Here is a 14,881-nt window from a genome sequence, read left to right on the forward strand (position 1 = left end):
ATCTCCAAAACAGGCAGCATCTCTCGCTTTTCAGAGTACCTGCCATTAAAGCTTTTCTGGAGGGACTCAAACGAGTTATTCCTCCCCGGAACCCACCAGCTCCTGAATGGAACCTAAATGTGGTCCTCACCAGACTGATGGGTCCACCTTTTGAGCCTCTACACTCATGCGAGATTCAGTTCTTGACGTGGAAAGTGGCTTTCCTGATAGCAATCACATCGCTGCGACACGTTAGTGAACTCCAGGCACTAACTATCCAGGAGCAATTCATACAGATTCATTCCAACAGGGTAGTACTCCGTACTAACCCTAAGTTTCTTCCTAAGGTGGTTTCACAGTTCCATATCAATCAGACTATAGAACTGCCAGTGTTTTTCCAAAATCCGGAGTCAGTGGCAGAGAGAAAGCTCCACACACTAGACGTCAAGAGAGCTCTAATGTACTACATAGATAGGACCAAAGATTTTCGGAAAACAAAACAACTGTTTGTTGCCTTTTCGCCACAACACAAAGGCAACCCCATTTCCAAAGCAGGTATAGCCAGGTGGATCGTTAAGTGCATTCAAATTTGCTATCAAAAAGCCAAGCGCACATTAACGGTTCCCCCACGGGCCCACTCCATGCGAAAGTTGGGGGCCTCTATGGCTTTCCTTGGAAATATTCCTTTAGAAGACATATGTAGAGCAGCCACATGGTCTACCACACACACATTTACAAAACACTACTGTGTAGATGTGCACTCCAAACAGCAGGCAGCTGTAGGGCAGGCTGTTCTAAAAACACTTTTTCAAACTGCTGCAGCTGGCACAGGCGGCCGCCGCTAATGGAGGGACTGCTATGTATTCTATGCACAAGATATGAATTCAGCAGCTCACATGCCTCGAACCGAATATGCTACTTACCAGTATGCATCTGTTCTTGGCATGTAGGGCTGCTGACATTCATATCGCCCGCCCTCCTCCCCGGCGCCTGTAGCGGCTGCAGCACTTGCAATTACTCTTAGCATGGTCATCACTCACGGTGTTACACTTCATCTTTGCCACAATGGCGAAAAACAATCTGAGGATGGAGTCGATGCCCATGCGCACTGTAGTCCAGGGGAGGAGCCACCTATCTCGTGATACTTCGAAGACTCTTCCAGGACAACAATGTGCAATCATCCGGACCCAACACTAGGCGGCAATCTATGCACAAGATATGAATGTCAGCAGCCCTACATGCCAAGAACAGATGCATACTGGTAAGTAGCATATTCGCTACTAACCATGAACACATTAATGACCTCTTGTAACTGTTCTTGTCTTGGCGTTAACAAGCACAAATCTTGCATGTGTTCATTCCATTCCAATGGTGAATTAGGTTCACAAGCTCTTATTACACTCTGCCTTAGATAGGAGAGAGTAAAATTCAGCTATTGGGGAATACCATTGAAACTTGTTCATCAAGGCTGCCTAGGCAAGGGAAGTCTAGCTTTCCACTCTTAACCCCAATTTTCGCTTTTCAGTGGCACTAATTTGCACTTTCTGAATAAAGCAGTCTCGCATTTCATCTCAACCAACCTCTCCAGAGACTTCATTTATATGCACCCTACCTCCAACGTGGGGGTCAGCCAATAAGTTATTGAAAACGTTTCTTTACGATTTTGACAATATAAATGCTGGAGGCTAATTTATGTGTTGACTTTTGACAGTATTGCCATCTAACTGTTTGAACTGCATGTTCCTGCAATGGTGCAAAACTACAGTCTGGCTGAATAATTCCAGGTGTTGCAAGGGCCAGAGCAGCATCCAATTCTTATTTGGGAAAAAAACTTAAGGCTGACGATAGACATTCAAAACTCTGCAGCATGGCCTTCTGTTTACTTTACCTTGTTACTACCAATTTGGGCAACTCAAAATTTGTTTTCAGGTTTTCTAGATCAGTCCTGGAGAACGTTAATTTTTTTTGATGGACTCCAATACAGCAAAGTTTCATTTTAAAGATATTAAGTAGTTCAGCTTACTGTAGGATGATGGAAGGATAGTGAGCTTGCCGTTAGGGTTAGCAATTCAATCAGCAATTAATGTGGTACTCATTTTGAGCCTCTTGTTCTCGGACCTGCGTGACTGTGGTCACCGCAAGCTTAATACAAGGACAAAAACCCTACAGGCACATCCTAATACCACGAAGCTATGCTTCTACTCCAGCCAAGATTCCCCTATGGATATGCTGAAGGTGCATCTGGATTTCGGAGATCAGTGTTTTGCACAGAATAATCTAGATGCTCCACTATGAGCAGATTAAGCACAACTATCAAAAAAGGGACACTTGCATTCAAACTTTCTAACTAGTTATCCTGGAATGTGTGGCTAATTATTTTTGGGATCAATGGCAAAAACCACAAACTATCAGTGCCCAATCCTTCACCAGTTATGTGGCAGTAGGTTCTCAAAGTTACTGCTTGATAACTACTTTATGCCAATACTTTCTTTAATGAATCCTCTTGGGTGGTCTCAGGAGCACATGATATAGCAGCATGTGCACAACAGCCTGAGATCGCCAGACTTCAGATTTCCATAAGGAATATTACCCAATGATCATATTATAGGCACACAAAAGTTTCATGCCCCTTTTTAAATTGAGGATATGTTACTAACCCTGTAAGCATCTGTTCTTGGCATGTCGAGCTGTAGATTCACATGCCTTACATACTACTGCCATCTAGTTTTTGGTTCCGGATGTTTGCAAGTTGTTTTTCTTTGGAGAAGTCTTTTCCAGTCACGAGGCAAGTAGACTCCTCCTTTCGGTGATAGTGCGCATGGCATTGACTCCATTTTTAGATTGTTTTCCCGGTAAGAGGGTCAGAATGGAGTAATTGTAGAGATGTCCATGCATATATAATGCCAATAGTAATAACTGCAACAACCATAGGTGTCGGGGGAGGGCACATGCGAATCTACAGCTCTACATGCCAAGAACTGATGTCTACAGGGTAACAATCCATTCGAGGCATGTGTGCTGTAGATACATATGCTTTGCATAAATTGTACAGCAGTACTTCTCCCAAAGCGATGTTTAACCAGCGGATGTGTCTGTTTGAAAATGTGTTTTTAGCACTGATTATCCTACATTAGCCTGTTAACGTGCTAATACATTAGCACAATGTTTTGTAAATGTGCGTGGTGTGGACCATGTAGCTGCCTTACATATATCAGCTATGGGAATGTTACCTAAAACAGCCATTGATGCTCCTATTTTGCGAGTTGAATGTGCTCCAGGAGGTACTGTTAAAGTTATGTTAGCTTTTTTTTTTTAAACACCTTTATTCGGTTTTGCAGTCAGAAAACCATAAAAGTTACAAAGCATCCAAAACTCATTTAAAACATGATACAATAAACATTAAAAATATTTAGCTTTAAAATAGCATGTTTGAATACATTTGACAATCTATCTTGAAATACTGGATTTTGAGATAGGTTTTCCTTTATAAGGTGGAGCAAAGGCAACAAAAAGTTGTTTTGCGAAAATCTTTTGTCCTGTCAATGTAGTATAATAGTGCTCTTTTAACATCAAGTGTGTGTAGAGCTCTTTCTGCTACTGAATCAGGTGGAGGAAAGAACACTGGTAACTCAACCGATTAGAACTATTCTATCTTTGTGAATTTGAAAGAAGGGTTCTTCAAAGGTAATGCTTGTAACTCACTAACACGTCTTGTTGATGTGATCGCTATTAAGAAGGCAACCTTCCAACAAAGAAATTGTAATTCACAATTGTGTAATGGTTCAAAAGGTGGGCCCATGAGTCTTAAGAACTATGTTAAGGTTCCAGACAGGTGCAGCAGGTACCCTGGGTGGTATAATTCTTTTAAGGCCTTCCATAAAGGCTTTGATGACAGGTACTATGAATAAAGATAAATGCTGTCTGTTTTGGAGATACGCAGCTACTGCTGCAAGGTGTAGTTGAATAGATGTGTAGGCTAAACCTGCCTGTTGTAGATGCAAAAGATAACCAATAATATTTTGTATAGATGCATCTAGCGAATCAATTGAAGTATTCCTACAATATATGATTAATATTTTCCACTTTGCCGCATAACAAGCTCTAATGGTAGGTTTTCTTGCTTCTCTAAGGATTGTCCTGCAATCTGGTGGTGGTTTAGATAACCAAACTATGACTTCAGGAGCCAAATCGCAAGGTTGATGTCTAAGATTTGGAGGTCTGATTTTTCCACTGTTCTGTGTGGGAAAAGCTGGTGTTATGTTTAGCTTCTCATGTGGAACCTCTGACAATTCCAACAGTGTTGTGAACCAGGGCTTACGAGCCCATGTGGGAGCTACGAGAATTAGTGTGAGAGGTCTGCCTGAGTTTCCAAACCAGAAATGGAACGAGAGGGTGAGGCGGAAAAGCGTAAGCAAATATCCCTGACAACTTCATCCATAGGGCACTGCCTTTGGATGGAGGGAGTGGGAACCTAGAGCTGAAGTCTGGGCATTTTAAGTTCTGTGCTGTGCTCCTCAGCAGAAAGAAACAACAAATACACAAATGAGAACTTCACCCACATGTTCTCCTTCTGTACTTTAAAAAATGGGGATTTCCACATCTATATGTGGAAATCCCCATTTTTTAAAGTACAGAAGGAGAACATGTACTTTAAAAAATGGGGATTTCCACATCTATATGTGGAAATCCCCATTTTTTAAAGTACAGAAGGAGAACATGTGGGTGAAGTTCCCATTTGTGTATTTGTTGTTTCTTTCTGCTGAGGAGATGTCAAAGATGTTGTCTGTGCCTGGAAGGTGGTCTATTACTAGATGGATTTTGTAATGAATTGCCCAACGCCAAATGGTCTGAGAGAGGCGAGACAGTTGTAGTGTCCCCCTCCCTCTTTTTGTATATAATGCACTGTCATATTGGCTGTCTGGATTAAGACAACTTTCTTTACCAGGTGAGGTAGAAAAGCTTTCAACGCTATTTGAACTACTTGCAGCTCTAGGTAGTTGATGTGATAGTTATGTTTGGAGTTCCAAAACCCATGACCTGTTAAGTGTTCCCCCCCCACCCCTGTGAGCACAACTTGTGGAATAGGGTTGATGAACGGTTACCCTTTTAACAAATTTTGTGTGGTGCACCACTGCAGAGAGCGACGAGTGCAGCTGTCTACCAACACTAGATCTGTCAGCTGACCGTGTGATAGATTCCACTGATGTGCTAAGCATTCTTGTAGAGGGTGCATGTTTAATCTCGCATGAGGCACTATAGCCATGCATGAGGCCCTCCCTAGTAGCTGCATGAATGTTTTGTCTGAGAGATACTGGTTGGCTTGAAACTGTAGTGAGTCTGTAAATGCTGAATCCGGATTGTATTGTGATATGCTAGAGCGATGTGAGTGTTTAGAACGGCTCCTAGATATGGTTGTATTTGATTGGGTTGAAGATGGGATTTTTGTATATTGACTGTGAATCCCAACTGATGTAGAAGGTGGATGGTATTTGAGTGTGATGAACACACTTGAGATGTGTGTTGGCTTTTAAGAGCCAATCGTCTAAGTATGGGAAGTAATGTATGTGTTTGTCGTCTTAGATGTGCTGCTGCTAAGCACTTGGTAAATACTCTGGGAGCAGTTGTTACTTCGAACGGCAGCACTTTCAACTGATAATGAATTTTTCCTATCACAAATCTGAGGTATTTGCGATGTGCTGGTTGAATGGGTATATGAAAGTATGCGTCCTTTAAGTCAAGTGTGGACATAAAGTCTCCTTGCCGCAAAAGTGGAAGTACTTGTTTTAGAGTGACCATGTGGAAGTGTTCTGGTAATATGTATAGGTTTAAAGGTCTGAGATCCAATATTGGTCTTAACGAACCGTCTTTTTTGGTAATTAGGAAGTATAGTGCATATACTCCTGTTCCTTGTTGTTCTAATGAAATGAGGTCTTTAGTTCCTTTTGTTAGAAGTTCGATCCCGAACTGGAAGGCTTGACTTTCTGTTTCGTTGCCGAGCCCGAAGGTGGGGCGTTGGAATCAGAGTCCCTGTGCCTACCATGGCCTGACAGCAGTGGTGGCCCAGTAGCCTTTGGCTTGGTCGGAGTGGGTTTGGTGGGCTAAGGGGCTTTGTTACTCTCAGCACCCTGTGCAGATGGAACGTGATGTGACTCAAGCTCAATCTCAACTCTGAATCGGAGTCCTGGACAGAAAAGGCCTCTTCCTTTTCCTCCGTGTCCATCTCTTCTTGTTTGGCATGTTCGCCGAAGGTATCGGGAGTGTCGTCGGTAGTCTGTCGCTGCATGTCTCTGCATCAAGCACGCTAAGAGTCTTTTTGGAATGGAACGACTGACACGCATTGCAGCTTTCTTCTTTATTCTCCAGAGAGATAAAGGTTACAGACCTTATGAAGATCGGTGCGCTGGAATTTGGAATGGCACCTAGGACAGATTTGGAATGGCGTCCGTTCCATCGACGGAAAACTATGCAGGATCTTCGAGTGGAAACAGGAGAGGAGCTAGGCCCGAAGGCCGCAGTTAATGTGATCTCTGGAAAATGAAGGTTTTCAGAAGTTCTTTGGCACGCAGAAGATGGTAACGCGATCGAAAACAATACAGACGAGAGTTGAGTAAATTGCAAACCGAAGAGATCCCGATTGAGTTTCGAATTGGAGCACAGCAATACATGTCCGAACCAGGAGTTGGAAAACCACAATCGAACAATGGAGTGGATGCCCATGCGCACTATAGCCAAAAGGAGGAGTGACCTTGCCTTGTGACTGGAAAAGACTTCATCGATAAAAAAACAGCTTGCAAACATCCAGACCCAACACTAGATGGCAGAAATAGGCAAAGCATGTGTATCTACAGCACACATGCCTCGAACATTATACCCCCGCCAAGTATATAAAATGTTTTTTTCATCTCAAACAGATCAAAAGTTATTAAACTAAACAACAGTCATTGTGTAACACACTGTGAGCCAATCTGCAAGGGTTAACTGGTCTTCTGCATTAAACTGCTACTAGCACGGTGAGACTTTTGCCTGTCCAGCTAATCCAGCGCGAGCGCTATCTATGCAGCGCCTGTTTTTTGTGGCAGCTTGTGTTTTTAATTACCTGTTTTGTATTTGATTTAAAACTTTGATTTTAGACGTTTCCCTGGTCTTACCTGCCTGGCCTCGCATACCCCCACCTCTGCCATCATACTTGCACTGTAATTGTGCTAATTCACCGCGTTTAGCGGGTCCCTCGCCCCTGACTCGCGGCGGCCATCTTGGGTGAGTGGGTCCCAGCGCGCCAGCAAGTCCTCTCTCCATTTTGTTGGGAGACTATTTAGGAAGGCTTGATTGAGCAGCACGCCCTAATCCAGCGCGAGCGCCATCTATGCAGCGCCTGTTTTTTGTGGCAGCTTGTGTTTTTAATTACCTGTTTTGTATTTGATTTAAAACTTTGATTTTAGACTTTTCCCTGGTCTTACCTGCCTGGCCTCGCATACCCCCACCTCTGCCATCATACTTGCACTGTAATTGTGCTAATTCACCGCGTTTAGCGGGTCCCTCGCCCCTGACTCGCGGCGGCCATCTTGGGTGAGTGGGTCCCAGCGCGCCAGCAAGTCCTCTCTCCATTTCGTTGGGAGACTATTTAGGAAGCCATGCTTACGCGCAGCGGCCACACGCAGCGGGGACGCCGGACTGACGCCGGAGTTACGCCCGAGTTCAGCCCGTCTGTGCCCGTCCGGGCCCAGGGCCGGTCGCTAGGCCCACCACCCTGGAACAGCGTTTACCTCCTAGAGGGTATGGGAGGGAGGAACTTATGTCTTGGCGGTCTTCGAAACCCACCTCATGTAAATATGTCCACGAAGATGGACAACCGTTCCTGCCCTGCGGGGCATGTACTGTGGGTCGGGGCCCAACCTCGGATAAATTGGTGCTCTCTATAGCTCTGCTGAATTGTCGCTCTCTACCCAGTCACGCCACGGAAATTCACTCCCTTATTCTCGACCACAAGTTGGATGTGTTATTCCTAACAGAAACCTGGATTTCCTCCTGCTCGGGCCCCGATATGGTTAGAGCTCTCCCTGCTGGTTTTCTTATTACACACTTTGATAGGCCTGTGGGGAGGGGAGGAGGAATCGCCATCCTTTACAGGGACTCACTAGTCTGTAAGGTTCAGGACGGAGGGATGAGCGACTGCGAGAGCTGTCAGTTCTCTTTTCGCCTGTCACCCACTGCGTCTCTGACGGGCCTTTTGATCTATCGGCCTCCCGGGACCTTGGGAAATTTCCTTAACTCCTTTTTAGAATCAGCCGCGCTCCTTGCCTCCTCCACTGGTAACTTTGTAGCCTTGGGGGATTTTAACATCCACTTCGATGACCCTTCCAATTCCCTGGGAGTAGACCTGCAAGGCGATCTCAAAGCTTTTGGGATCAACTTGGCTAATTCAGGTGCCACACACGGGATGGGAAACCTGTTGGACCCTATATTTTCAAACTCTGCCTGCCTTAAAGCACTTCCAGCGCTGGCTCTGCCTTGGACAGACCATTTTATGGTGCCTGCCCAGTGGCAGTTTGATGCCCCAGTAGCTTCAGCCCCCAGGGTATACACTTTGGAAAGAGCCTGGCTCAGGCTCCCAGTGGATACCTGGAGGCGTCCCGGCCCCTCCTTGGGTCTAATCCGTTAGTGGCTGATGAGAGAGTAAACATCTGGCTTACCAATTCGCTGGATGCCCTCCTCCCCAAGAAGAAACAACTCACTAGGGGTAAGAGAGTGGGATCTGCGCCCTGGTACACACTGGAGCTGAGGAATTTGAGGAAGGGTTGCAAGAGGTCGGAGCGGACCTGGAGGAAAGATTGGAGCGAAACGAGCCGGAGAGAATACCAGGCGGCCCTTAGTACCTACAAATCTGCTATTCGGGTAGCTAAATCTGTGTTCTTTGAGGAGAGAATAGGCTCTGCGGCCAACTCCCCAAAAGAATCGTTTAGGGTCATCAAAGAACTTCTTAAAACTCCCGAACCTCAGGTCATTCACGATGACCCCCGTGAGAAATGCTCCGAACTTGCCTCCTTCTTTAAAACCAAAATAGATAACATCTTGGCATCCCTCCCTCGGCTAGCCGTGGAGACCCCCTCTGGTGGTAACCCAGAGTCTCAGCCCAGGGTGCGGCCAGTGTGGTTGGCCTCTTTAGGCCCTGTTACTGGGGAAGAAGTTCTCACAGCTCTTATGACCATGAAAAGTGGCTCTCCTAAAGACCCTGCACCTATGAAATATCTTAAGCAGGTAGCCCCCACTATTGGTGGCTTAGTGACGGATTTGATAAACGTATCTTTTACTCAAGGAGTGGTGCCCCCTAGTTGGAAGGGAGCGGTTGTCAAGGCTCTCTTGAAGAAGCCTAACTTGGACCCCGCTGACCTTGCCAACTTTAGGCCTATCTCTCTGCTCCCCGGCCTCAGCAAGGTGGCGGAGAAGTTGGTGAATCGCCGCCTCTCGGGCTTCTTGGAGTCCAACTCCCTTCTGGGTGATTCTCAAACGGGCGTTCGCCCCGGTCAGGGGACTGATACTGCCCTGCTGGCAGTCGTGGAGAATGCCAGGAGCATTTTGGATTCAGGGGGATCGGTGGCAGTGATCCTCCTGGACCTTAGTGCGGCATTTGACACCGTAGACCATCAGGTGCTTCTCCAACGGCTGTCGGGGGTGGGGGTCTCTGGGATGGCCCTGAAGTGGTTTGCGTCCTTTCTGGAGGGCCGTACGTTTGAGGTGTGGGAAGGCCACGAGAAATCATCATCAGTCCCTCTCCAGTGTGGTGTGCCACAGGGCTCATCGTTGAGCCCTACTTTATTTAACATTTATATGGCCCCCCTGGAGAGTGTGATACTGCCTCTGGGTATCAAGATTATCAGCTATGCTGATGATACCCAGCTGGTGGTAGGGCTCTCCCAGTCGGCTTACCATCCCGACCGGCTGCACACGTGTTTGGATAAGATCTTCACGTGGATGTGTGGCTCCGCACTCAAGCTTAACGGCTCCAAAACGGAACTGATGATGTTAGGGAATTCCCCTCCCTCCTTGTCTCCGAGTAGTTGGCCTAGCTGGCTGGGCGCGGCTCCCACCCCCAAACAGGAGATCAAGAGCTTGGGGGTGTGGTTGGAGCAGGAGCTGTCCTTTAGGACACACGCCAAAAAGACTGCAGGCGTGTGTTTTGGTCTGCTCCGATCAGCCCGGAAGATCTTACCTCTCCTCCCAGCATCCTCTAGGAGGTTACTCATTCAGGGGCTTATCATCTCTCGGCTAGACTTTAGCAACGCGTTGTTTTTTGGGGGGCTCCAGAGTCCACCCTAAATAAACTGCAACAAGTGCAGAATGCGGCCGCCAGGCTCCTGCTGGGTCTCCCCAGGCGTCAGTCTGCTCGACCTGCGTTGAAGGCGTTGCACTGGCTCCCTGTTAGGGAGAGGGTGAAATTCAAGTCACTCTGTCTGGCCCATAAAATCTTGCAGGGGAAAGGCCCACCTATCCTTCGGGACATGGTTCAACCATATAAGGCCTCCCGTTCCCTCCGGTCAGACCACCAACATCTTCTGCAGGTCATGAGAGCAAGGAGGTTAGAACTGGTGGTAGAAGGTTTTCCATCAACGTGGCTATCCTGTGGAACTCCCTTCCTCTACACCTACGTTCGGAAACAAGCTTCCTACGCTTTCGCAAGTTATTAAAAACCCACCTGTTTCCTGCTTAACTTCCGGTGTCGCATGTCATGGCTTCTCTTTCTGGATAAGCGCGGGGATGCCCAAGGGTAACCAGGCGCGGTACAAAACTCCTAAGAAGATGAGCAACATTAAGACGCAAATTGATGAAGTGGGAAAGGGCTCTATCTGCAGAAGACAATAATCCGCACATATTTAAGTATAGTTCAAACGAGGCAACGTTCTTTTATTATTCACAATGTTCATCTTATACTACAGAGCCTGTCTTAATAAGCATGTGTTTTAAAACATGATGGCAAGATAAAACTGGCAACGACTGTGGCTCATAATTTTGGCCTCCACCTGCCGTATATTTTAGTGGACCTGCCCTTTAGCCACACGTCATTAGCAGATGAGCTCCTAAAGCGTTTTGTTTTCCTACATTTTTAGATGGAGGCGATTTGTTCTGTGATCATACCAAGCATTCAGGGATTTGCCTTCCATGTTTAAACATGTTAAGATTCTCTTTAGATTGGGAGCAAGTTGGCCCACTAAAGATTTCGTGCAATGTTTTTATAGAGTTTTTTTTTTTAGGGGTGGGGCGGAATGAGAACTGTGTAGACTACACAGCAGAATTGAAGACTGCCCAAAACCAGTGATTTTGTGACCATTCTGTTTGTCAGTTTGACGGTGATTAACTTGTCCACGGTAGTAGCTATAGTGTAAAGCTGGGGAGTGAACGTGACCTCTGAGTCCCTTTCTGTTGATGAGTGTCTATGTACTACTTGATCAGAAGAGGTTTAGGTGCTATTTTGTGAAGAACAGGTGGGTATGACATTTTTGAGAGCAGGATTCCGATCAGGATGTGATCTGACCATGGCTGTAGCTGTAATGCTATTTTTGTAGTTTCCATATTGTGCGCAAATGCTAGGTCCAAACTTGGCTGCCAAATGCGTTGGTTAGCTTTTTAACTGGTTAAATACCAAAGCACCCGTGCTTTAGGTGAGGAGCAAGGTGGTTTTGAGTAAAGTTCATGGACTCCTTCCTACAAGTAAGATTTTCTTGTACTTTGGTCTACAAATATAAGTTGGGGAGACTATTTTCTTCCAGGAAAGTGAGGTCAGACCCTGGTGTTCAGTCTACCAGTGTAAGCGATGCAGCTAGTCTGGAAGAGGATACCGCCTCTACTGGAACCTAGTGTAGTTTATTAAGAGTTGGGATGATGTACTAATCTTTCTTAGAACTTTTGAAAATGCAAGGTGCTGTATGTAATTCAGGGAAACTAGTTTTCTTAGTTGAGAGGGGGTTGGTGTTTGCATTGTTAATCTAAAGCAGGATTTGTGCGGGATGGTTTAATTTATCAGGGGGTAGAGTTGGTACCATAAAGTCGTGGTTTTCTTGAGGGGGTGAATGCTTCAAAGTAAGAGTACTCTGGGCATAAACAGTAACCAACTTCATAGGACAAGTGTACCACAAGAGTAGTGACTAAGCAGAAGAAAATAACAGACCCATTTACGGACTGGGACTTCCTAATTACAAACACTAGAAATAAACAGAGCGCAATTATTCCACACTTCTTGATGTTATCAAACATGGCCCAAGACAGTTTCATCCTTCTAATACTTTCATGCAGATGTACGGGCACTAGCACACAAAGCACCTTAATTTATTATAAATAATTATGGAGGAAAACGTTTCTATGAAGCGGGACATTAAGAACATTCCAGTCACATCCTGAAAGTGAACTCATCGAATGCTTTGCACCGAAGTAGAGTTAAAACTTCATGTAGTAAGTTGCGAACCATATGGAATAGATATCTAAAACATCATGAAGCAGAGTGTTTGTACCTGCATGCTCTGTCCTTGTAGGTGAAGTCTGTCCTTACACACAACTTCGTAGAAATCGTAATACTCCATGAAAGATTTCTCCATCACACTCCTGCAGGAAACAAAGTGTCTCAGCACATTACCGTATACTGAAAATGAATCACACAGCCGACGAACCATCTAGCAGTCGCACACTGCCCACACCAAGTACAGCTGGGGGCATCTTTCCAGTTTAGATGCCCGAACAGCAGCTGAACGCGCACTATCACTAGAGTTCTATCTGGGGCAACCATGCAGAAGATCACACCATGTATAATTACTATTGTGGTACAGACGTCCCAGCACTAGTGGGCACATACTAACAGTACGCTACAAAAACGGATACCAGTCTGCAACCAAAACTGCAGCTGTGGAAATACAGAACAGCTGTGCTCCACAACAAGCACAAGATGAGCTTCAAAAAGGCTTCACTGCAAAACAAGTCTGGGGGCACCAGAAATGAGGAAATGTTGCTTATTCATGATAACAAATGAAAATTGTAGCTGAAAGCAGAGGGAAGTTCAAGCCCTTATAAGGCACATGGCAGAACTTCATATCGTCCTTCATGTTTGCGCCTCATTCTAAACAGAGCAAGCTCAACTCAAAATGTAGTCCCCCTCCCTCCCCCAACCCCTTTCCTGAAATGTCACCAGGGGTGACTAGGTTTAAAAATGCTCAACTCTAGCTTTCTGCTCAACCCCGTCAAGAACAATTAGCTTCTTCTGAGAGCAGAGATTCTTACCATGCCACTTTCGTCTGGCCCACCACCCCATCCACATCGCCACTGTATACCTAAACTCAGGTTCATTTCTAAATGCAGTTACCATTAACCAGTGCCACCCCAAATTTGGTACAATGTCTAAAGACAGTCATTCCGGCCTCACTTTCAGCCAACAGAATACACGACAGCTTCACAGCATGCTGCATGTTTAGAAAGGTCCACAGCTTCGCTTACATACCGTAAGGTTTCTGGGCACAGGCACTTTCCTTCCAGCATGTCACACACTGCTACTCGGATGGTTTCATGTCGGATGCATTCATTGTAATTTTTACTATCTCCGCAGTGTCTCTCCTACAAAATAAAAATTTAGACCCTCAGCCCCACAATAATTCCTTCTGTAACAATTATGGTCACAGCCCTTATGGCACTGTAGAAAATTAAAGTGATTACTGAAAAGAAAAAGACAGAGCAGTCACTGAACACGTGGAATAAGAGGGGGGAAAAGCATAAAAGGATGCGAAAGTGCCATGAAAAGAACTATGCGTCCAAAATGGAAGCAATCTCTAGCCTGTGTCAGAAGACTGCATTTTTAGGTCTCGCCTACACTGTGCACACACTGTGCTGCTGGCGGTATCACCTACAATTCAATGGGCTTCTAACCGGCCTACAGCACGCCATTAGTAGTTTTCATTGTTACTCTTGTTTGCAATCTTTAAATTGCTTGGTTCCCATAAGCTTCCCTTCCTTTCGTGTGTTAGATCCTCTCTGGAGCATTTATTTATTTAAACTTATAAGGCGCACAGCTACCCGCAGTGGGTTTCCCGGCGCCAAGGGATAGACTGAAGAAGAATGAACTACCAAGCAACTGTCAATGAAACTACTAAAGAAGACTGCTCAAATTACTGCTGAAAAAGCCAAGTTTTTAAACCCCTACGGAAGCGAAAAAGATCCGTCTCCAACTTCAGGGTCAGAGGCAGGGCATTCCAAGATTTAGTGCCTAGATGAGAAAAGGAGCGGCTGCCCATCTTCACCAACCTAAATCTAGGGACAATAAAATCTCCTTTTCCCGAAGATCTCAGACAGCGACTGGGCTTATAAGCATGAATGAGATTCTGTAGGTACCTCGGGGCAGAGCCCTGTTTTATCTTAAAGATGTGGCATAAGGCCTTGAATTTAATTCTACTCGTTATTCTCAGCCAATGCAGGTCGCGAAGGGCTTGAAGGGCAGATGTTCTCCGAGGAACGTTGCGTAAAAGCCGTGCTGCGCATTTTGGACGACCTGGAGTTTACTCACTGTTATTGAATCGGCACCAAGATAAAGGACATTACCGTAGTCCAGGCGAGAGATTACCAATGCCTGGACCACAGTCCTCTGTAGAGGCGGGAAGCATCCACAAGATTTTTTGAAGCCATCGTTAGGTGGCAAAACAGATGGAAGCCACCCTAACAGCCTGTTGCCGCATTGTAAGCTTTTCGTCAATGAGGAATCCGAGATTGCGAACCTGAGCAACGGGTTGAGGGGTAGGACCCATACTCTCGGGCCAATGTTGAGGACCCCATAGATCTTTACCCTTGCCCAGGATCACAACCTCGGTCTTATCCCCATTTAACTTGAGGAAATTATCCTGCATCCACTCTGCCACTCGGGTCAAACCCTGCTTAA

The 14,881-nt window shown here is 45.7% G+C and overlaps 1 protein-coding gene across 1 annotated transcript in view; it reads right to left on the reverse strand.

The window, feature by feature from the left end:
• Positions 1 to 14,881, reverse strand: part of UBE2Z (ubiquitin conjugating enzyme E2 Z) — a 60,727-nt gene that overhangs the window by 10,625 nt on the left and 35,221 nt on the right. The window contains exons 5-6 of the mRNA XM_078645538.1: positions 13,457 to 13,569; positions 12,480 to 12,570 (exon numbers count right to left, since the gene is read on the reverse strand). Coding sequence (XP_078501664.1) covers positions 12,480 to 12,570; positions 13,457 to 13,569 — 204 coding nt within the window. The remainder of the gene's footprint in view (positions 1 to 12,479; positions 12,571 to 13,456; positions 13,570 to 14,881) is intronic.

Source organism: Lissotriton helveticus, chromosome 5_1, assembly GCF_964261635.1.
Source record: "Lissotriton helveticus chromosome 5_1, aLisHel1.1, whole genome shotgun sequence".
NCBI lineage: Eukaryota > Metazoa > Chordata > Amphibia > Caudata > Salamandridae > Lissotriton > Lissotriton helveticus.